The sequence below is a fragment of the Aythya ferina genome (assembly GCF_964211825.1).
Source record: "Aythya ferina genome assembly, chromosome: 7".
Lineage (NCBI taxonomy): Eukaryota > Metazoa > Chordata > Aves > Anseriformes > Anatidae > Aythya > Aythya ferina.
The window spans coordinates 18,440,243-18,464,213 of NC_140302.1; the positions used below are offsets into that span (position 1 = coordinate 18,440,243).

At 41.9% G+C, this 23,971-nt stretch overlaps 1 protein-coding gene across 8 annotated transcripts in view; it reads right to left on the reverse strand.

Moving 5' to 3' along the window:
* The window catches only part of MARCHF8 (membrane associated ring-CH-type finger 8), a 94,058-nt gene that overhangs the window by 7,053 nt on the left and 63,034 nt on the right, over positions 1-23,971 (reverse strand). For 6 of the 8 annotated variants that reach the window (XM_084526080.1, XM_084526079.1, XM_084526083.1 and 3 more), the window contains 4 exons: positions 18,033-18,083; positions 7,106-7,185; positions 5,958-6,803; positions 3,818-3,998 (listed from right to left, as the gene is read on the reverse strand). In XM_084526080.1, coding sequence (XP_084382206.1) covers positions 3,818-3,998; positions 5,958-6,803; positions 7,106-7,185; positions 18,033-18,083 — 1,158 coding nt within the window. Of the gene's footprint in view, positions 1-3,817; positions 3,999-5,957; positions 6,804-7,105; positions 7,186-18,032; positions 18,084-18,182; positions 18,260-23,971 lie in introns of those variants that run through there. The other 2 variants (XM_084526081.1, XM_084526086.1) reach the window with 2 other exon arrangements.

Here is a 23,971-nt window from a genome sequence, read left to right on the forward strand (position 1 = left end):
GACCAGTTTTAGAAGTCACACGATGACTGTCCTGACCACAGCATGCGCGTGATGGCTGGCAGCTTGCTCTGCTGTGACAGGAACAATCGGTCCTGGTGCAGGACGGGAACATCAGGGCTCAACTCTCACCTGGAGCCTCAGCACAAAGTCATCACACCCTGCTCACCCACACAGGCTCCAGCACAGCGGGATCCACAAGCAAGGCTGCTTCTCAGTGCGTTCGTAACTGAGCAGCAGGCACTCACACTCAAAAATGAACATCTTGAAGGGCGAAAGGGCTGCCTTGCTCAGGCAGGCATTCAATAACACACAGCAGTAAGAGTAGTACATGATCCAATCGTCCAGTACGTGTAAGATATCTCACTCTGAGCTGTTAAGAGGCCCCCGGTGCACAGCCAAGGCTGTTTAGCTCTCAGTTGAAGGCTGTTTAGTTCTCACCTCCTACCTCTGGAGGTTTCACTCGATCTTCACGTATATTTAATGCTACTTACAGCAGCAACACCCATATTTTATTTTCAGTGTTTCAAGTGCACTTAAACACGTGCCCTAAGAATATACAGCAGAACTGGGCTAACAGCTTTAGAAAGTGAGATTATGCATCAAGTTAAACTCCCAGACCTGCATCTTTCAGCAATGTCTTTACAGCCGCAATAGAAACCACAAAATCAGGTCACTGACATTTAGGAAGGATAGAAAGAATGTAGACAATTATTATAGATGCTTCTAACATAAAATACATGGAAATTTTCAAAAACAGCTTTTATTTATTTATTAACCAACGGCACCTGGAAGCTGTTTGTTTGTTTGTTTTTAAACACATTTTCTCTGTATGATGAAAACTTTTGCAGGTTTATTATGCATCCTTCAGTGTATTTGCTTGGAACAAAGTGTTAAGGTGTTTTGTTTTTTTTTCCCCTCACACTTCCATAAAATATATACCAGGGTACTTAAGCTTCTCATACATACCCATGTGTTAACAGAGAGCTGCATTTGATGTCTCCTGAAATAACTCATAGAAAAAGTTGACTTTGAAAAAGAGGGAAAGTGTGGAAGATAATGAAGATGACCTTACTGATACGACTGAGATCACCCATCATGTTGAATTATTGTTACCAGTGCTTCAAATGCAAGAATGGTTGAACCACAAAACAGAGACTTTGTGATCCTCTGTCTTACCAATAATGTCTTTGGCTAGTTCAAGACATATTTCTACATCAGTGGGCGTCCAAGTCTCATTATGGCACAAGAACTGAAGACTTCTAGCAATGACGTTAAAGATTCGTGCCATGCTACAAAATTATATTCTTTCAACTTCCTTAGAAAAAGACTGGACAAAACATTCCATTTGGATGCTATGTTTTAAATAAGAACTAGATTGTGTATTTAAACAAAGATGTTTAGTTTCTACAGACTCTTACAGAGTCACAAGGTCTTGAATTTTGACTAGTTAATGCTCCTCTTTTCAGTTCTGCAGCTAGAGCTCCTCGGCTATATCTCCTGTGAACTGCTGCCATCGGAGTCACCAAACCAACCCACATCACTCCATCTCTTCCATCAATACAAGTCCACATCAGAGAAGTTGTTCTGCAAATTATTTGTTCTGCCTCATCCCCAACTGGAAACTAGAATCTGGAAGCCCCTGGTGCACTGTTCTGATGACAGAGCAAATGGCATTTCACAATTACAACACTCAATATTTCTTTCTTTTTCTTCTTTTTTTTTTTTTTTTTTTTTAAAAGTGTTGCTAGAACAAACAAAATAGTAATAATAATAATAAAAACACAGAAAAATCAGGTCTAATTGTCTTTTTTTTTTTTTCCTCATTAAATTAAAAAATGAAGCTTCCCTCTCTCTCTCCTCACTTTCACTTGTACCATGACATGGTTTGTTCCTCATTCTCTTCCCTTTGTAACTTACTGTTTTAACACGCCACAGGCCAATAGACGGTGATGCAATACAGCCTTAAGATGCTGAGGATTTTAGATTCCATTTCTACCCTACAAATATGCACAAGCCCTGTTATTTGTTCCATCCTGTTCATAATCACCAGTTCCACACTGTTTTGTCCCCACTGACAGGATACCAGAAAGGATGAGTTGAAGATGCAGAGGCAGCTTGTCTTCTGGCTGCAGCTGAACCTCTACAGGACTCTTTAGACGTATTTGAAAGGTAAATTCCTTCTTATCCTTCTAGCATCTGGTCTCTCTTCCATGGATGACCTGTTCAGATATAACTAATGATGCCAAATGACTCATTTCTGAAGGTGGTCAACAGCTTTCTCTCACAAATACGCACAAAATGCCTCCCCTGCCCACTCCAGGCAGAATGAGCATAGAAGAATAAGCAGCTAATTGGCACCTATCGCACCTCTTTTTACTCAGGCTTCTCTAGAATAATTTCTTTCATGCCCTATGAATGGGCTGCGCAAAGAGTTGTCTGTTGAAATAACAGAACCTATGGCAACCAGTACTGCAGCTCAGAGTGACAATGCTCTGTGCTAAGGGGGCTACCAAGGAAAAAGCTACGGTTCTTCGAAGGCAATGATTTGCTCCAGTCATAAGCAGAGGTCATCCTATCAACAGGAGACACTATGCTATATATACTGCAAACTGCACACCTCCACTTAAAAAAAATAAAAAATAAAAAAAATGAGAGTGTTTGAATTATGTTCCATTTTCTGTTAGGAGTTGGTTGTGGAAACTGGACAAGTCCTCACAGTAGCTTTCAGATGGCTGCTGTCTAGACTTCCCACCCTATATGATTTAAGATCATCATATTTGATTGTGACGTCTCTCATTTATTCGAGCTCCAGACTAAGGTTATTTCTATTAACCTCTTTCACTTTGGTAGATGTGGCAAGATTTGTCTGTGCTAAGAATACCAGTGACTTCCACCTCAAAATCACAATGGTGAGGATTAACTGAATTTGAAAGCTTGGAGGACATGAACAAAAGAATTCAAGCACAAAACTGGACTTACAATACAAATAGTGTTTAAGTACGTATACTTTAAATCACCAGATTTATTAAAGGTATTCCTATTTTATAAAACAAAAACAGAGGTTCTAGCAACATGAAGTACTAAAACTTAGTCACACACAAAGAAAAGATAAAACATTTATCGGTGAACCTTCTTCTACTTACACTAAAATAGGTTCTTGATAAAAAATGCTACAAATTTCAACCGAATTATATTCGGAATGTATGATTTAAAAGAAGTTTAAACTGAGATCTTCATATTTTCAAAAGAATTTAAAAGCCATGTAGACCTCAGTACATACAAAGTAATACAAAGCTCAGTCTTTCAAGAAATAAAAAAACAACAATATGGATAACTGCAAAGCAAATGCCTTTGTGCATTAGCTCAGAAATGCAAATGTGACGTGAAAAAACAGGTTGCTGCATGCACATACGCATGAGCAAGCATGTATGTACTTACATTTACACAGAGAGAGCTGCTGGGCTACAATAAATCTCAATTATTTTTTTCCTGTTAGATGTGGGGCAATGCAACAAGAGAAAGGGCTGGAACTCATTTTCAGTTTCAGGTTGGGCAGTTGAACAGTATTCCCACCTTAAATTCTCAAAGCAGAAATATCACGAGAAAGGTTAAAGCAGAAAAATGCTGCCTCTCAGAGCTGGATTCCATCGATGTTGAATTTGCGAGGCTGAGTGTTAAGCAATTTAAATTCTGCACCTATACAAAACTGACCAGATTTGCTACGGAGCCATAGAAATATGATAAATACGTTGGTTCTGTGAGACTGTGGGCAAGGACAGCCTTCTTTCAGCATGGATGCATGTGTAACAAAGCCTACCTTTCGCAAAGGCTTCAGTTTTGTCTCCATGATGAACTCGTACTTGCACAGTTCACAGCATCGCGTATCTGAGCTCTTGATCCATTGCTGCAGGCAGGCTTGGTGCACAAAATGAAGACTTCCCGTGCAGTGACAGGGGGTAATCAAAGGGCTCTCGTCATCTCCTTCACAGTGACATATCCTGAATCAGAAGCAAAGCTGCTCATTAGAAGAGGAAGCAGAAAGGATGTGAAAGAGGCATGTAATATCTGTGATCACACACGGCTGTCCGTTGAGGATCCTAAGACATACATATCAAAGGAACATCTTTCATAAAGGAGCTACAACTAGAGAACTCCCTTGCTGCACAAGCACACACATACACGCAAAATAATTGAGTGCAGACACTGCTAACTAATAGATGAGGCGGACACACACAGCCTGACAGAAATTTGGTATCCTAAAGAAAAAAAAAAAAAAGTGTACAAAACGACAACCTTTCATCTACCAGAACAATAGCACTTAACTGAAAATAGTATTTAAACAGATCAGACAGCACTTCCCAAGACAAAATATGCAGAGGCACTGCTATCTACTCATGGATTATGATCTAACACAGAAGATGAAACAAAAATCCCAAATGAATTGTGAAAAAGCCCAACCCAGTATCACGAAGAGTTAATTTAGCCTGGGTTTTGCACAAGGGAAATGATTATTTCTGGTGCCAATTGCTAAGAAACAGAACCACGCTGCAAAGCTATAGCATCGATTTTCCTCAAATACACCTACTCTAAAAGGACTAATGGCTTTGCTCTTCAATTCCTACCGTGCAAGAGCTGCTAAGGAAGGAACAGCTCTGCAAAATTCCCAATTTCCCTTACTGCCTAACCATGCAGACAGAAGGGACACCTGATACAGTGCTACTGCCAGGTGATGGCATTTGATTTCCAGCTTTAATTTATACACAGCACTTGGGCTGCATCAGACACCACTAACTCCTTCTAACCATGCGGAAGTGGTCATGAATTGAAAGGGGGATGGTAAGGAGCTCAGGGAATGAAAATAAGTTACTAAGCATATGTGAAGTACATCCTGGCATGCTGCCATCCCTGTCTATTACTGAAATCTCTTACTGATGTGTAGCATCTTGCCTCTCACGACCTTGCTGATAGCTAGCAAGTGGGACTGAAGGAGTAGGCAGATTACAAGAGCATCTTGTTGATGACAAGCCAGTAAGGAACTACATATTGCTGGTAACGTGGTGTAGTGTGTGGGGGGGGGGGAGGCACCAAAAACTGGCAGGTAGTAACACAGCCAGCTTCAGAAAGTGGTGTCAGGGAGGAGAAAGATTAGGACAGTAAAATGCTAGGTAGAAGGATGTGACAGTTACTCCTGTACTTGGTGTCTCCTGCTCCTCAGACATTCTTTGGAGCTGAGATGGGGCAGACCTGCAGACAATTCACCACGAAGACAGTCCAGAGTAGCATGTTCTTACCACCTGCATATATGATTAATACTCTGTAGCTAGAACAAGAACACCCCATCCTTTTTGGACCCTATACTACAGACATCACATGGGCTCATCACTAGCACCCAGTGCTTAGGTCTCCCTTTCAACGAAGGCATCCAGAAAGCTCTTTATGAATAAAACAGCGTGTTGGGATACAAACTGGGAGGTAAAAAGTCAAGAAAACAATCTTAAGCTATATGGACCCGATCTCAGAACCAATGTTCAAGCAGCCTCTTTTCCTCCTCATTTCCCACCCTCTGACACAAACCAGCAATGGCTGTCAGGAAAACACATTGCTCATTAAAAGCCAATGAATTTTCAGCTTGGCTTTTAGTATGCGTAGCTGATTCTCTCATGATATTCCCAGTTTGGGCACTGATGAGAGAAAAATACAGCCTCAGAACCCTGAACCTGAAACAAATTGAAGACAATTTATTTGACTCCCAAGGAAATTCTTTTGTTTAGTAGACTTGTTAAGTGCATCAGAGGGGTTAAAGGAAGCAGAGAGAAGGTTGCATGCTTCAAATTGCACAAATTAAAGCAAGGTGACAGGGTGAAGGAAGAGACAAACAGCACAAAGGCAGGGAAAGCAGAATGGTCACCACCGCACATGGGAGGGCTCGAAGGTCGGCGGTTCTCCAATAAACCAACCTGCAGGTATCCCCCGATGTAGACACAGGGGAGACAGGGGGGAATTTTTCTGAGAGAGGGGAAGGGCAGTCAAGGTCACTGTCCTTCTCAACTGAACAGAGCGGCGCCCGCTGCTCTTTTGTTTTCAGTTTCACTGAGGTGCTGTCCTCAAAGACGTCATCATCTCCCATATCATCAGAGCAGAAGTCCGTGCTTTCCACCAGCATGCTGGAGGACTTTTCAGCTTGAAAGTGACTGGAATAGCTCTCCAGTTCATGGAACTTATGCAGGCTGCTGGTGCTAGAGTTGTGGGAGAAGGAAAAAAGGTAACGCAACAGTTTTTTGCTTCTTGAGGTGTCATGGTCCACTTTGTCCTCCAGCAAGGGGATGTGTACAGCGCTGCGGTTCTCTGCTCCTCCCGATGCACTCGAATAGTTGGAAAGGGAAGGGATGTAGGAGTGCTTAGAATTGCTAAAAGAAAGAGGCCTGAGATTCAACGATTTCCCCTCTTTAAGATGAAATTTGTTAATCCTCAAATACTGCTCTTGAGTCGGGGTCAATTTGCCTTCTGAGCATGTTCGCTCCACATAGTCAAAGCACTCACTGGTGCTCTGTGCCTTCTGGTCCACGTCATTGAGGGACTTGGAGAATTTCATGGTGCGGGTGGGCTTTACATTCTTAGCAGACCTGAGTGCCTGGCCCCGATCCTGCCCACGGGAGTTTCTCTTTGCTGCATGTAACGTGTCCTGACAGATTACTGTCACAGTGACCCCTTGTGTCAGAGAGCTCTGGCAGTGAGGATTTTTCAAGACAACAGCAGACTGCACTGGACTGTGATGACAACATTCAGAAAACACTGCACTGGAACTGCATGCAGAACAGTGGAATAAAAGCACAGAAAGTAAAACACAATTACATAAGAGAACATGTAATTAAAAGTGAAGAAATGAGAATTACAGCTAGTGTGGGAATGTCATACGTAGCGGGCCAAACAGTCAGTGGGATTCAATGAAGCAGTGTTAGAAAGCAGTTGAGTCAAACAAATGGGACGCTTCAGATCAGAACCCCGTGTTGCTTACTTCCCCATACACATGCTTTTTCAGTTTTGTTTTTTCTCAACTTGAATCTTGCACGAGCCTTGCTGTAGCCACGCAAACATCACACTTTACCTGCAGATGTCCTGATTGGATGGTGTAACAGAAGTCCGAGAGAAACTATGAGGAGCAGAGATAGAGGTTGGACTTCCAGCCTGCAGTGAAATAAATCAAAGAGAAAAAAACAGTCAGAAACTGAAGAGTTTGGTAAGCACAGCAGTCGCCTTCAGGGTTAAACACAGCATATAGAGCCAGATATCACTCTACATCACATTCAAGGGCGAGCTGCAAAAAAGTGAGGCTTCATTGTCAAGTGCTAAGAAGGGAGGTCACAAAGCCTCATCCTTGGGAAAACAGAAATCAGAACAGAAACATTTCTCCCCAAGGTCAAATTCAGCCATCTCTGGAGCAGAACCTGCCAGCTGTCAGACATTGCACAGAACAATAGCTCAGGAAATGAGCAATGCTACAGTAATTAGCATAATTAGACGGAGGTGTGTATATAGACTAGTCGTAATTGAGCTACCACATAATAGCTAATCCTTCCACTCACAATGAATACAATAGATTAGTAGCTTGTTTTTTGTTTTTTCTTTTTTTTTTCTCCCCACAAGACATAACCATCAGTAATTCAACAACTCAGGCACTATATGGGGACATATTTTCAGTACTAGCATATGTACACGAGCAACGTCTGCCAAAACAGACCATTCCCTGAAGTACTCTTTGTACTTCATGAGGCCTTTCATCCCTGCTCCTACTCTGACAGGGTCTTCCACCTACTTGCAGAAAAGGTGTGGCAGCAGCCACGCTCAGGGGACCTGACAAGATCACAGTGTGAAATAGAATAAGCAAAGAATTCAGAGTAAGCAGCATCCTGTTTCAGAGTTGGAACTTGATGGCCTATTATTACAGGGTTTTTTTGCTGCTATACGCTGTGGGTCACTATCTGAAAATTCAGGACACTTCCCAAAGGTTTTGGTGAGAATGAGACTGATGTTGACAACCCCCTTAATGGGCAGAGAATCTCTGAAGCAGTTTTTCCCATGTTCCACAGCTGTTGGATATGCCGTGCAGCTTACCCGCTGCTGCAAATCTGTGCTCTCACATCCCAGTTCAAATAACGCTTTATAGCTCTCTTGACCTGCCCAAGCAAAGCCTGAAAACCACAATAGAGGAATGCATTCAGCACAACAAAACTATTTACACCACACCACACCACTGCATTGCATCTGTTCTTGGTACACAAGCATACATTATCACCTCTCTCAGGTCTCTTCAATTCTGTATTTAACTAATTGAAGAACCCCATGGTATATTTAAACAGGACCACTGTGGGCTTTTACAATACACAATGCTTGTCACACAATATTTTCTTCTTTCTTTGTCTGAGAAGGTGGGTATGCAGGGAGACTTATGCTACTTTATAAATACAAACACAACCGTCATCTTCCGTGTTACGTGACTCATCTGTTAAGGTTTTGTTTCTTTAGCCCAGCAGTGAAGAGGGCAATGTGCCTTGCATTGCAGCAGGATGTCTCAGGTACACCAAGCCTGAAAAAACATGTATCCATTTACAGCTGGGCCTGCAAGAATCAAGGGCAAGGCTCAAACACACACCTCTTGGTCTGCAGCGAGACACCTCAACTTGTTTCCCATCCTACCAAGATAGGTACGCATAGAGAAAAATAATTAAAAAAAAAAAAAAAAAAAAGAGGAGGATAACCTCGTTCTAGAAGGCAAACTGAACAATGTCTTGACTGTGACAAAACAAATTAAACATGTAAAGTTCAGTTTGGGCTTTATCCTGGAAAGTATGGTTCTTATATTTTACACCGCTTGCACATGCTAATGATACAGGATGTTGATCATACAGGGAAATGAATTCAGCTATTACTTGGATTTTTTGTATCTAGTCTTTAATCTATTCTACAAATACTCAACTCCTATTTCTTAAAAAGAGTGCAGTAATTTTTTTATTTTTTTATTTTTTTTTTACGACATACAAGTTAGCGAAAGAGCTGACAAACTATAATCTGGTGCGGTAATTACGCAAATGAAAATTAATATGACTTAAGTAATGAATTATTTAAAAAGACATATTTAGCAATCTTTTAAAAACAAAATATTGAACCAGTAAAACAGCACATCGCATTCTGCCATGGAAACAGAGTCATATATTGCTGGAACTGCAGTGACAAATCAATTAATAAATCTGTGTCTTTTTTTTTGTTATGAATCAATCACAAAAGGTAACCTGCTTGTAAAGAAGCCACTCTCTTTACTTCTTCATTTTAGAAATGAAGCATTAAAAAAGACAGATGTGTATACAATGTGCCAGTCTAATAGCAGATGATTAGATTGAGTAATCCAAAATTTCCCTTCCAAACCCATGTTACCTGTTTCTTGATCCAAATGCCTGTCACCATGATAGAATGTCAAAGTCACACTGCTTGGGAAATCAAAAGGCTGGGACAAGCAAGAAATTATGAAATTTTGTTTACATTTCAAGATTGTTATTCTGTGGCTAGATGCCAGCACTGTTCACAATAGCTTGCAAACAAACAAAAAACTAAAACCACAAATCCACACCAAAACACCAACAAACATACCAAAAAACCACCCATACACAAACACACATGTGAAACAACTTTCCTTTTCCTCTTATCTTCCTGCTTCTCTTATACAGGAGGTCTTTTACTCCATCTTCAGACAAAATGCAAATGCAGCCAAAAAATGAACATAAGATAACACTCATGGAAAGGCACCACAAATTGGAACAACAAGGTACTGGAGGAAGTTATATCCCACCCTCAGCTGAAGCTGATGTAAGCTGTGGCTACCGCTAACAGCCGTGGTTCAGTGTACCTCCAGTCTCTCGTACCTCCCACCCTCCTTTCCTCCCATACTTTTCGCTCGTGAAACTATTTACACAGCTGCACTGCAGATCAGATTAGGATACTGAGGTAAGGCCAAACTAACCACTTATTTTGCTGAGCTTGTTTAACGTCAGTCACTTCCCTGGCTTCACTTGCCAGAGGAACATTAGTTAGTTACAGCAATGAGTCTCTAACAGTGAGAAGAACACAAAAAAAAATGCAAGTTGCTGCCCAAGAAGTAAGGAAGCCACAGCAAAGAATAAAGGAAGAAATACCAGCATCCCTGGACCAGAACAGGACAAAGAAGAGGTGATGTTATGGCAGAATGCAGCAGAGAGGTGGATCCAGCTAGCTCGCAGCACTGACAGCTCTCCCATGCAAGGCTTAGCTCTAAAAAGGTTGAGAAAATAAGCAATCAAAGCCTTTACCATCATCCTTTATGCATCAGAAGCATCCTCCCAGGTGGTAGCACCTTTGGGTAAACTAGCTACTTATGACGTGGACAGCAGCAATAGGTTTTAAAATACTCCTTATGATAGGGAGTTTCTGCCATGCTCATTCTCTGACAAGTATCCTAAGCTTGAATTTCACCCGTCTAACCCCAGAATCACTTGCTGAATCACTGTGGACTTTCATGCCCTTCACTCTGGGTGAATATCAGCTTCAATGACAAGCCCTAGGAGATATGTGCTAGAGAGTTATCCTGTACAGCCAGACTGGTGGCCTAAAATAGCTCAGAAATAAAGGTCAATAGATAGTTAATTGTGTATATTGACATTCCCATCTAATGCAATTCAGTGAGGTCACAGTGCGGCCCTCTGCACTGGTATTTGGATAACCACTATAATTCTGAAGGCAGAAATCCCTGGAAGACTACAGCTCTCTATAGTGCTGCCATCAAGAAGATATACATACATCTTACATACCTTATATAAATATTTATATCTTACATGTATAAGATATATATATGTATAAATATGCATGTGTGTGTGCAGCCATAGCTGGTTGTCCTCATTCTCACCCTATCCTGCAAACTGTGATTTCTCGGTAAAGTAACTCGGTCTTTTCTGATTACCTACTTGTGACCCCATGCAGCACACCAAAAAAAAAAAAACACACCCCACCCTGCCTCAGAAAAATTGTCATCTTTGAAGTCAGCCACAGTGAACATGTCAAGGGCTTGGGTACATTCGCAAACAACCTGCTTACCTGAGATGTCACTTCTGGGTATAGTTGTTGTCGTCTCACTCTGGGCTGTGCTTTTGTACTAGTAGTTATACCTCGTTTTAAAGAGCAGGGCCTGACACATTTTAACAACGTAATTACATTACTTATTGATGATAGAAAGTTAAAAAACAACTTCAGTCCAGTGTATTTTTCTCCACTGAGGGAAAGTCTGAAGGAAGCAAAGAAAGGGTTTCCCCCATACCTGCAAACCTTATTTCTTGGTGCCACATGAATAGGAATAACATTGTGCCCCTAATATTTGTCCTACAAAATCACCTAGAAGGCTTAGCTAAGGACCCGGCAATTAACATAATAAGCACTACACACATTTTAAAATGGATCATACCTCTCCTTTGGTATACAGCTGATGTTAAGGCAGACAAAGAGTTCAAGAAAAGCAGCACAATCTTAAATCTTCCGCTCATGAGGAACTGCAGCACAAGAAGCTTCAGGAAAATACAAATGTAACAATAGAGCAAGCAGCCCAACACTCCACAACCCTAATCTCAACCTGGCGTTTTGATTATAGGTTTGCCTTTATTTTACACTGTGATGAACCCATTTCAAAACTACTCTCCTGCTGAGTTAGAAAAAAAAAAAAAAAAAAAAAAAGGAATAAAAAGCTTCAAAAGGTAGCTTGCACCTGCTGCCAAAAAGACTGATGCTACGAGATGTGTCAAGTGCCACCAGACCATTGCAGCTGTTTCTGTCTGCCTCTCTTCCCTGTAAAAAAAAAATAATAAAATGGGAGGACAGTGATAGTTATCTCCACTGAGCCAAATCCAGCGACCACCAGGTCCTCCGGGGGCTTAAGGAGACACAGATAATCATGGTAGCTGCTGGCTAAGGAGAGACATCACCACTGCATTGGAGTTGTCTGTGCCCCAGGTACAAAAGAGGCCTAGCCCCACCACATTACTCCCCACCCCACACAGCCTCGGCACGGTGATGTTTTTTCAGCTGGACATCACAGTGCTGCAGTGGGCCACAGGGACTTGTGTTTGAATCAGATTCATCTCTGCTGGCATTAACGCATCACAGTGATCAATGTGGTATAAAAAGAAGAAAGACAGAATCAGAGGGATGGTCATCGTCTGCTGTATTTTAGAGGAACTCATTACCGAAGAGCTATTTTATCTCTCTTGTGCAGACCCCATTTAAACATGTATTAAAAAGGCAAGGCTGCTACTAGATGTGGACATGGCAGACACTTATCTTGCACTGTGCATCTCCAAAGGCAGTAAAAGCCCCAGGCTCTGCTGCCTCCTTAACTTCGACCATGGAAACCAGAAACCACCACCCTATATCTGTTCCCTGGCAGGATCTAGGTACAGTCCATACAGTGATGGGGACCTTGTGAAAAGAGGCCCTAAGTGCCACTGCAATACACTCCATAGCTAACCTGGCTACTCTTCAGGTACTTGAACGACATCTACGAAGAGACCCAGGGAATCTGTTGTTCTTCGAGAAGGGGATGCCATTTTGTACATTACACAACTGTACCACACGCCAAGAAAGACTGCAGCTAGCTATGATCTAGGCTCTGCAATACAGCCATTGCTCAAACACCCAGCTCTCACCTCTGCGTTACCTATCAGCTACGTTTCTTCTGCTTTTTTCCCCGTGTTAAGAGGGAAACAACAGGAGCAACCAGTCTAACTGTTCATCCACCACACACTCCCAATCCTCTCTCTCTGTGGGCCACTTCTGTACCATTCTCTGCTTGCTCCTTTGCCCCAGCCTCATCTCAACCAAACTGGCAAAATTCAGCTTTGCCTGACAGATCCCGAGCCTGGGCTGAGGGCAGGCAGGGAAGTCTCAGTTAAACCCAAGAGATGCATCCATCATTACATCGGAGTCACTGCAGAAATAATTGCTTTGCTGAAGCCATCCGACTTCACAAGGATGCGACGCATTTGTGTTTGTACATTTTCAGCAAGCACTGCATTCCCTTTACTCACTGGCTGAGGGCTCCTGCAGAAGTGCAATGCAGCTGTAGTCTCCGGCACGTATTTGTGGAACAGATGTTGCAGCTTTGCTGCACATGAGACAAAGGAGGCCTCCAGCTGAACCAGCACACCCATGCAGCAGTGCAATGGGACAGTGACAGCTACTTGTGCAACCAACCTGGCATTTGAGGTGGCCAGAACAGGCTACCTACATGCAGGCTAGGCATTGTGGAGGGTGGGCAGCCCTAGATGGCATGTTGTTTTTGAAAGCCTTTTCTAAATACCAGCATGTCAGGATCAAACATCAGTAACATCTGGTCTACATGAGCTAAAATTACATCTAGAAACTAGGAGTAATGGTGTAGTCAGCTTCTCCTCACATTTCCCCAAGAACTCTAAAGGTGAATTCTGGCAGGAATTTTTCCTAGAGATATCAGAGCTGTAGGAAACACAAAGCAGGCTATTTATCCTTTCAAAATCTCCCCAGGCATAATTCAGCCTGCCTATAGCACAGGATTAAAGTTGACTGAAAACAGTAACAACTACACATATTCTGCAGGGAGAAAAAAAAACAGCCCATCAACTATAAAAGCTTCCTCAAAATACCTTGAATAGACTGGGGAAAGAAAACTCTTCCAGGTTTCTCCTTCACAGGATTCCCTTCACACTTATATGAAGTAAGAATCTGGCGCCAGGAGGGGCATCACAGCAGAAGGAGACTATTACATCCCTACCAACATTACTGCACTGTGCCCCAGCACAAGCTTACTTCTCTTCTGAGTGGGGAAAAGAGTATACCTTACCCCTCATGTCAGGCATTTTTTCCTTCCTGCCTTATCCTATCCCTAGCAGCTCAACAGAATCAGGATTTATTTTGTTTAAGCAACTTCTCTTTCCCTATTCCTCCTTCCCCCCAGACCGACGTACCTGAGCAGCAGACCTTTCAGCTAGCCCTGGTCATCTGATAGACTACAGGACAGCTAAGCCCAGTGACTGAAAAACCCGGACTGCTTTTCTATGGGCAAACGCTCACTGAATCCATCAAAGCTGCAGGCAACAGTGGACGTGTGTATTCATATGCTTTCCTAAATCTGTTCCAAGCTGATGAACAGCCTAAATGGATTTTAAATTTTATAGCAAGCTTAGGCTACCACTTTGCATCTGCACTGGCTGCCATTCAGCCCAAGAATAATTTAATACTTTACAGCATGCTTCTGCTCAAAAGATAAAGCTATGCAGGCCTTCAGAAAAGACAAAAGCATTTACATTTTTTAAGGAGCATACTTTTGATTCCTTTGCTGTGATCCCAGTATTAACATTTTCAAAATTTACCTCTCAGAGGGCTATAAAAATAAGACTACAAAGTGCTTCCTCACTATGCTAAAATCAGCCCTCCACAGCAATCAGGTGACAGGAACAGTACGCAGATGACCTTAAGACATTTCCCTGTATCATGTCATCAGTTTCGGGGCCTATCAGACACTTTAAAGGTAAACAATATCACTAACATCAGGATAACTGTTTACAGCCCAGCTTTGTTATTGACCCCAGTTGTGCTCGTTAGCACAGTTTCTTTCAGTTTCTTTATTTAAAAGCAGAGGATGTGAATTACCAATACTATGCAAATCCTTTTTTTTTTTAGCTACTCTGTGACTAGCTGCGTTTAAGGGTCAATTTTATCTATATTTAGAGGATGAAACTTCTATTACACTTAATTATTTCTGTGTGGCTTGTATGATGAAGGTACTTACTAATGAATGGTGGCTTCCTGACAAAAATGCTGGCTTAGGGTATGCAGCTGAGATTTGAACCTTGACTGTGTAGTTGTGTGCCAGCCAGCAATGTTTCAATCAGTGTCACTGCTCCTGAACAGGGCAAGTTTGGAATTGTGCCTTGCCCGAGTCCCACGACTGAATCAATTCAACCTCCCTCCAACACTTTTTTTTTTTTTTTTTTAATTTCAAAACAAACATAGAAGAGATTCCACAAATTCAAACATTTCTTGTGGAGCAGATTTAAAAAGAATGTTTGAAATATACACACCAGAAAAGCAAAGAAGGGCCTGGAGGAATGCCACATCCCCCAGCGTGCAACAGACTGCATAAAACCTAATAGCACCATATGAAGATCCTCCTACATCTTATCCCCTACTTCTTTTTCTGCTGCTTCTGGCCTCCATCCCCAGCCAAATGTTCTTCTTTTCTCTTGGCCTGGACGCATGTACCAGTGTCTCTTCAGCCTCTCTTAGCATCTGCCCCTTGGAGGACTGCCTTTTGCCCCTTCCTCCCAAGGGAGGGCTCCACCTGGCCCCAACACTAGAGGTCTAAGTTCGGAGAGGTCCTGCTACCTTCACCAGCTGATTTTATTTTCAGTGGCACCATCTGTCTGCCTCCCTCCTTGATCACTTTTAGCCCAAGGGCACTGACTCCTTTCCTTGGTCACACTGAGTAACACAGCATCCTCTCTTGGCTAGAGGCTGAGTTCTGACTCAATCCTTTCCACTCAGGTTGTACTGTGCAACTGAGAACAGTGGAAAGACACACAGTAATAATCACAGCAGGTTCATAATGACATAGCAGCACCAGAAAGGGCTTTGAATCAAGTGCCAGCACCAAGCATTTGTAGCAGCTCTGCTACACTGTAAGCTAGATTTGGATGGAAAAAATAACAGCTGAAACAGTCATTTGCAGAAAGTGTGATCATTATTTCTGTACACACAAACACACACACACCCCAACATATCTGGTAAAGCAGCATATAATTGATGAAACTCAACTTTAGTTAAATGGTTCTTTTTAAAATAGTGCAGTGTCAGCAAGCTCTGGGGATTCTAGAAAGGTCTATATAGGCAGCCAAGCACTGCCCGACGTTTTCCTCTACATGTATTCAACCTGAATTACTTTCTAGGTTGTTACACTATTCTAAATAAAAATAAAAGGCACTTTCATATTAAACCTTGGAACTAATGAAAAATGTTTCACACACTCAAGATTCCCCACTGCATCCCGCTACTATAATCCTTCCTGGTTTGCCCCACAAATTGCTTGTGACAGCCATCCCAGTGGTGAACTGCAAAATAAATTACTGCAGCTTAGCACTGAATTGTCTGGATGCACAAGGCAGCATTCAGATGGAAGAGGCAAAACAGGTGACTGATTTCACCGGCAGGACTTCCACCTCTTGCCCTTGTTAGGAGCTACCTCCAGAGTGAAGTGGTTGTGGATCAGACACAGGCAACAGAGGGTCAGCAAGAATGTTTGTACCTCTGGGAAGCTCATGTTTGGAAACAAAAATTCTCACAAGTTGAACTGGCAAAGCTGACTTTAGATCCCCTTGAGAACTTTTGCAACACGCAGCAATCACTTTGAACATTTCAGTGTTCCAAGAAGAATGCAAATATTGGCATCTCATTCACCAGGGAGAGCTTTGCCAGAGTACAAGGTCCTTCCCATTGCACTACCACGCCACCAGCTCTTGATGAATTAAGAACGAACTGTGCAGCCAGCTTTGCGTATGCTGCTTCTGCTGGGACTGGCCTCCTCTGTGAGAACAACCTAATGGGAATGAAACTGCTGCTGCCAAAAGGCTTGTTGTGCTGAATTTCACACACACACGAAGAAAAAATATAATGATACTTGATAAAAAAAATGAAATTTCTAATGAAAAATGCCTGGAAAAAAAAAACTAACAGTAAGGATCCCTAAGAAGAGAATAGCAAGGGCAAGAAGGAATAGCAACAGTGCCGTTTCAGAAAAGTACAAATAAAAAGTTATACTCACCTGATATTTACTTCAAAATCCTGTGAATACACATTTTCTGAAGCTGAATGCAAAATGCAGTCCTACATCACTCCACAATAACAACACCTTTGGCTTGGTCAATGTTACGCACTCAGCCAGTTGCCCTGCTTGTTATTTAAGACATCGAGTAATCCTGCCTTTCTATTCCAAAGTGAAAGTTATCTGTGCCCATATAAACCATAAATTAAGTACAGCCACTGTTTCTTTTGCTGCAGATAGGCACAAATCGCTTCACATATCCCGAAGTACCCAAATGGCATAAAGTGATTTGAGTCTGCCATTAGAAGTCACTACTACCAGCAACAGCGGTGAAACAGAAGGGATAAGGTTTATGTACCCTGTGAAAAATACTGGTCAGCCAGAACAATGTTGCTTGCGTGAAGGCTTTAAACAATTGTATTCATGCAAGCAAAAAGGTAAACTCAAAGCAAATTAGATTTCAGCTAATTAGAAGTCCTCTTATTTGTTAAGCAGAAGTAGGGATAGGGTGTGTTATTGCCATAGGTTGTCTTGGACAGAAGACGTTCTTTTCCTGATGAAAAAACAAAGCAACTGTGCTTTTGAGGTCTCCATTTGTTATATTGAAGTGCGACTACAAGGAGCAGCGCATCATGTTTCCCTCACAAGACCAAGATTGTAATAGCAAACAATTCAAAATACTTACATAGCCATGACCTAATAGCAATGCACGTCATGACACTAGCAATATAATTCAATGTTGAAGTGACAATAAGTAATTCTCAAGAACGTATCCAATACATATTATGGGGTATATTGCTATACGCGTCTTACACTGGACAGCTTATGCAAAAAAAAAAAAAAGAACATACTCGATTGATGGTTTTGGAGCATTTTTTCCCCAAGATAAAATCTCAGGCATGTGCCATCTATCTTGCTCCTACTGAGCTAAGGAGGCTGACAGTGTGAAAGAGAAAACCTACTGTAGCTTCCATTTCATTTGACCTGTAAAGACAATCTGCACAACACCAGAGGATTCTACTGTTTCAGGAGAGTGACTATCAACTACAGATTGTCATGAGCAGCATTTTCTACTGGTCACGCTCTAAAATATACCACCCCAATTTTGAAATGAAAGAAAACCCAGTATCCCCAAATTTATCAAAGACAGTTATATCGAGGAACATACCTTAGAGATGTTACTGGAGCGGCTCACAGAATGGCCCAAAGCTTTCTCATTCTGAAAGAGGAAGAAGAAGATCATTGAAGGAACAAATTACAGTTATGAGGATATTTTAAACCTGGTATTAGTAACCAAGTATTATGGAGAAAGTCTTACAGCTGTGACTTTTAAGGATGTTGCTTCTATTGACATCAGCTTGATTTGCCGCATTTACTAAGCTGTTTTGTTTGCTTAACAAGCTATTACGCTGCTGAAAATCAAATAGGCAAGACAAATACAAACTGAGAAACACTAGAACAATGACCTCTTCTATCTGTACTGCAGAGCTCCTTCCCCAGATGCCACCTGATTTGGAAAGGATATTTTTCAGCCCTGCCTCATCGAGATCTAAAGGCAAACATCCAACCACTAAAACTGAAAGCTCTTGCTTAAAGAAAACATTCCAGTGATGTAAACAGAAGTATCCCAGTGGTGCCTGGAAACAATTCTGAATAACCACATGCATGTCATTTCAGGAGACGAAGCAAGAACTACTGAGGAACTTCTTATCTACCACAGAACTCAGAATTAAGCTGGAAACATCATACAAGATGGAAATCAAAAGCCACAATTCTTAAAACTGAAGTCGGTGACGAACATATCTGTTACTTTTCACTATGCAAGCCCTGACGGATAACAAACATCTCCTACCAAAATAAACTACAAGTTTCACCAAAATATTTCATCCTTTATGGCTTCCTGCTTTCTGAACATCAATTTACCATCAGTGCAAATGGATGTGATTATTCCACAGGTATGAGCCTAGAAACTGATCTGCAAAGGCTTGTTGCTCGATTTTCTGAATAAAATCCAACAACAAAAACGTTCTCCTAAAAATATTACAAACAGAGCCAGTCATAACATTTCATTACTGATCTGTATCAATGCTTCTCTAATTCTGTGAAGCTGGGAGGAAAAGCTGTTTGAGACTTAAACCTCCCGAAACAGGGCACATTTACTACTTCCTCCTATGGGCTCTGTGCTGGCTAAGAGCTTCTAGAAGTGCACCCTTCCATCTGGTATTTCAGGAACCTAACAGAGATGCTTTGATAGCACCCTCTTCCAGTTCTCTCTGGCACCAACAGATCAGAGACTAAGAACAGAAGTCCTGCATACATAACAAACGGGGACATTTAAAAAAAAAAGGAAGCCAACTGCACTTGCTTCTAGGTCAGCTCAGATAAAACACACATGGTTTCAGATCTTACGCTTGTAATTTGTCACAATTCAAGTCACCTTCAGTGACCAAATCCTGCATCAAGCCTGCCTGGGTGGCTGGGCACCCAGATGCAACCCCCACACTTTGGGATCTCTGCACCCCCAGCCATTTCTCCTTACAGCACACTCCCTGAGCAGCTTGAGAACTCTGTGCCGAGAAAAAGTGAAAGCAAAGCAAAAATTTCTGCATATGCTTACAAAAGCAGGAAGGCTCCATCTTACAACACTGGTTGCCTCTCCGCACAGTCATGGACACTGCCGTGGTTGACAGATATAAATTGCACTTCCTCCTTTAAAAATTTGAGGAAGCAGACAAGGTGTTCTGAAATCTTCTATCTGTAGGAGTCTGAGTACCTAAAGGGCAGTGAAATACTCTTTCAGAAGAACAGAGAAGTGACAAATTTTGACTGATAGCCAAATCAAAAATCAGCAAGGACCGATGTAAGGTCTGGTGTAGCTGTGGCCTAAATTACCATTGACCTGAATGCCAGATCTGCATCCTGCAATGCTGAACTTGATTTGAGAGATGACTATGAGCTTTTATTATGTGGATATCAGTGTCCCTGGAACAGAAACAAACAGCTAAAGACCCCCAAAGAATACAGACATGATGCTTCTGTGATGACTAACACTGGACTGGGCTCCTGCCAGAAGAAGCACTGCTAGGAACTGACTCCAACTGTAAGGGAAGGACCCAGCTAATTTCATCAAAGACATTGTAACTATAGCAACAGAAAAAAAAAGTTCATTGAAGCTACAGAATGCAGGAGAAAGAAGGGGGGCAGGGATGTGTTCTCAAGCTATGACGACGAGAGAGCAACGCAAGTTGGCAAGCACGGAGATTTGTCACTGCCTGCGTGTGAGGTGCTGGGGGAAGCAGGCTGTGCTTGGCCTTGCAGGGATGTGTGGGAGGTAAACAAAGCTCAGCTATGTGGGACAAGAAGAAACGGTAGTGAAGAGTGAGACCTGCGGCCAAGAAGTCTCTGCCTGAAGCAACGCATAGAGCCCTACGCAGGTGACAGTCTGAAATCCAGCCCTAGACATCAAAGACTTGCAGGTGAAATTCCTGGAGACAAAAATCAAACAGAGCCGAGCTCTTTGCATTAACTCAACACTCCCCAAATACTGCTACTAGCTGAAGAAAATGCCTGCAAGGGAGCACGGTTGAGCTTACACAGGCACCTGTGTTGAAAAGCATGTGCTAAAACTCAGTAACTCTGAAGAGGCTGGAGGACAAGAGCTGTATTTGCACAACACAGTGAGTGATGCAGAGCAAACACACTCTTAGCCGTGCCGCAGAAACTAGTCTTTCTGCTCTGCTCCCAGCACTGTGATTTTATCTGATGGATGCCAGCAGTGTGAGAGATGCTTGTATCATCTTTATTGGTCTACTGTTGGCTATGTACCTATCAGAGGTCCTAGTCAGTACATGACTGGGAACAGCTGGTATTGTTATTGCATGTGTAATCATTTCTAAACAAAAAGTGGGCTTATAAAATATTCCTCTATACAGAGTGCACGTACACATATATAAGTATCTGAGATATTTCTAAAGGACTCGGCTATGTAAATGTTTTTTTATGGTTCTGTTCCATTACCACATAAAACAGGTATGTCCATAAAGTCAACAAGAAATCACTGAAGTCTTAGCCCAGACTGGACAAATTCTGTCCTCTTAAGGGCTACTTGTACTGGCAAAGAGGAGGAGCACCAACTCAGGCATGTGCTGAAGGAATGACAACTGACACAACAGCCACTACCAGATCCAACATGGATTTGCAAATACCCACACACAATCTTTTCAGTTAGGTTGGCCTATCAATGACCAAGCAACTCCCTCACCTGGTTAAAATTGCTTCAACCTTCGGTCACCAATTAGCCCTGCCTTCTTCCACCTTCTAACATTTTTTTGAAACAGCTGCTCCAACTCTCCCAGTTTACATGCACCCAGACTTTAAAATGCGGTGGGCTGAAAACAGATAAATAACTGAGTTTCATCGTGTAACAGCAATTTCCAGTTCACTATGACCACTCAAACAGCATCTCCACTGAATGCTCTTAGTATTTTTCTTTCCAACTTCTGCAAAGAACCAAAAAGATTATTTTTTAATAAAAAAAGAGCAACAGAAACACCTCTAAGTAATATGTTTCATGAGGTCTAGCTATACCATTTAATTCTCTTTTACAAATAAAATAATAAAAATCTATCCTTAAGGGAAAAAAATATATATATACTGTGGAAGATATTACATAGAGACAGCACTTGATGGTGTTTTCCATGCTGCAGTACATTAAGGATAAGGTATACACTTTCCAGTCATTAAGCTAGAAAACAGCTGAAAAGCCATAGATGGAGCTTTTGCAATGGATGTATTTTAATGACAGGCTCAATGCAAGCAAACAAAAGCTCACTTTTCACACTATAACCATCATCAATACATTCATCCTGGGATCTTTTAGATCATTCACAAATTAACACTGACTTAGGAGTTGAAAAGGCGAAGTCTCCATGACATTACTCCTCTCACTATTCAACAAATAAAGGTACTCAGAGACTATTCCCAATATGTTTTCATTGCACAGTAAAACACATTCCAGTGCAGTAATTACAGCTCCAAACAAGCTATCCTTCCTTCTTGCAAAAGCATTAGTCTTCGCACTTGAATGGAAAGCTCAGGATGAACTCAGCATCTGCCAGCATGGACCACACAGTCATCACCACTCAAAGCAAGTGTGGTTCTCCTTAAACAGATCAGTCTTTCTGCATGGGATAATGGGAAACCTGCCTTTCAAAATTCATCCTACTCAAATAGAACTACCTCGCAGGCACTTAAAAAAAAAAAAAAAAAAAAATCATCATCCAGATAGTAAAAGCTTGCAAGAGCAGCAAAGACTTCTCACAAGTCGCTCACTGCCCACTGCTGCTCTGAGGTCCCCATAAGAGCCAGGCTTCAGGGAAATAAAGAGGAAAGCAGGAGTGGAGGAAATGAATTACAAATAGGAGAACTGCTACCAGTTCCTACCGTGGCACGTTTTTCTAAGTTCTGGATGCAGTTGCTTGCCATTGCTTGAATTCCCCTCCCAACTTTCCTTTCTTTCTCTTCTCCTTGAATTCACTCGCTACTGTGGCAGCAGAGCTGTCTTATTCCTTCTACAGTTACTTCAGCTCACATCTGTTCCCCTGCAGGACCCTTCACCTTGCCTCCTCCACCTGGACAGCTCCTTTTCCCTCTGCCACCCCTCCTCAATTACTCTTGCATAAATGGCTTGCCTCTCTTCAGAGACCTCAAAGCTGCCACTCCCCTCCTATCCACCTGTCTCCCATACTTGTTACTTTAAGTTATTTTACCCTTGCTTCCCAACTATAATGCACCTGTTTTCCAATAAGAGCAACAGCTATGTAACTCACACAGCCATGCAAACCCCAAAGCACTCGTTCCTATTGCCTGAGCCAGGAGGGTTGTCCACTCCTTCACAGCAGTTCAAGCAGCCAGAGGTGCTCTCGTGCACTCACAACACCCATGTGTTACACCACCCTTTCTCCAAACTCAGCTGTAGACTCAATGCAGCCTTAGCAAGTGGGTACCCTAAAGAAAAATGCTTTGGATGTCCCTTGCCAGGACAGAAGGAGAAAATTGTGAAATGGTTTGGATTTTGTGTTCCAAAACTACTCAGGACTGAGCTGCTGAATGACCCTTCCACAGTCAAGCTGCAAGTCATCCAAGAGTGAAACTCATTTCTTCTATCAAGCACCATGACAAGAGCATGAATGCTCAGCTGTTCTATAAGTACGCAGCCACACACACCCAGGTATTGTTTCAGGTTTCATAACTGTGACCAGATTTCTAAGCAACCTCTCCCAGTGTTTATGCAATCTTGCACTGCAATCCTACACCTGGGATATAGGAAGTACAAAGAACATGTGCTTTTAGTTCATGCAGGGGGCTGTTATTGTCATCGACTGTATCAGCACATGCACTTAATTGTCCAAAGTGCCTACGATGAGAGGAAAGAAATGGGAAATGTCTTTATGAATTACTTTCTTCTTTTGTCAGAGCTGATGGATTGTTAAATGACAAAAGATCTGTCAGCACTAGATCTTGTGATTGACAGAACCTAACATTTAATTATTTCTGCAGGAAATGGTATTTTGCATCATATCAAATGAACATGCCTTTTATTTCTTTGGCAGTCACCAGGCCATCATGGAAAAGCAATAAACTTAATAGTTTATATAAAGCCAGTGCTTGACAAACTTCTTAGTCCTTCCTCCTGTCAAATTTTTTTTAATCTATGAAATATAATCAGGTATCATCAAGGTTCATCAATGATTTTGCATGCAGCTATTAAAATAATGGCATCTGAGCCTTGCATCTCTGCTCCTGTGTCGCATTTACTTCTGGACATTACCTCTGCTGAGCTGAGGCTGCCTGGCCTGGAAGCACAAATTTTCATTTCTGCACGAGACCATAAGCCTGCTATGTTTCACTAACATCACATCCATTTGTGCATTCATATGCCATGTGCCCAATTTACAACAAAAAGTAAACTGCAAAGTGTTTGGCATCCAAGATGTTTATGGATGTTCTTATCTTGCTGTTGCCAGACAACCTGTCTAAAATGGATGCATGTCTATGGGATGCAATGCATAAAAATGAATCCTTCCCTCAGGAAACAAGTTATATGAA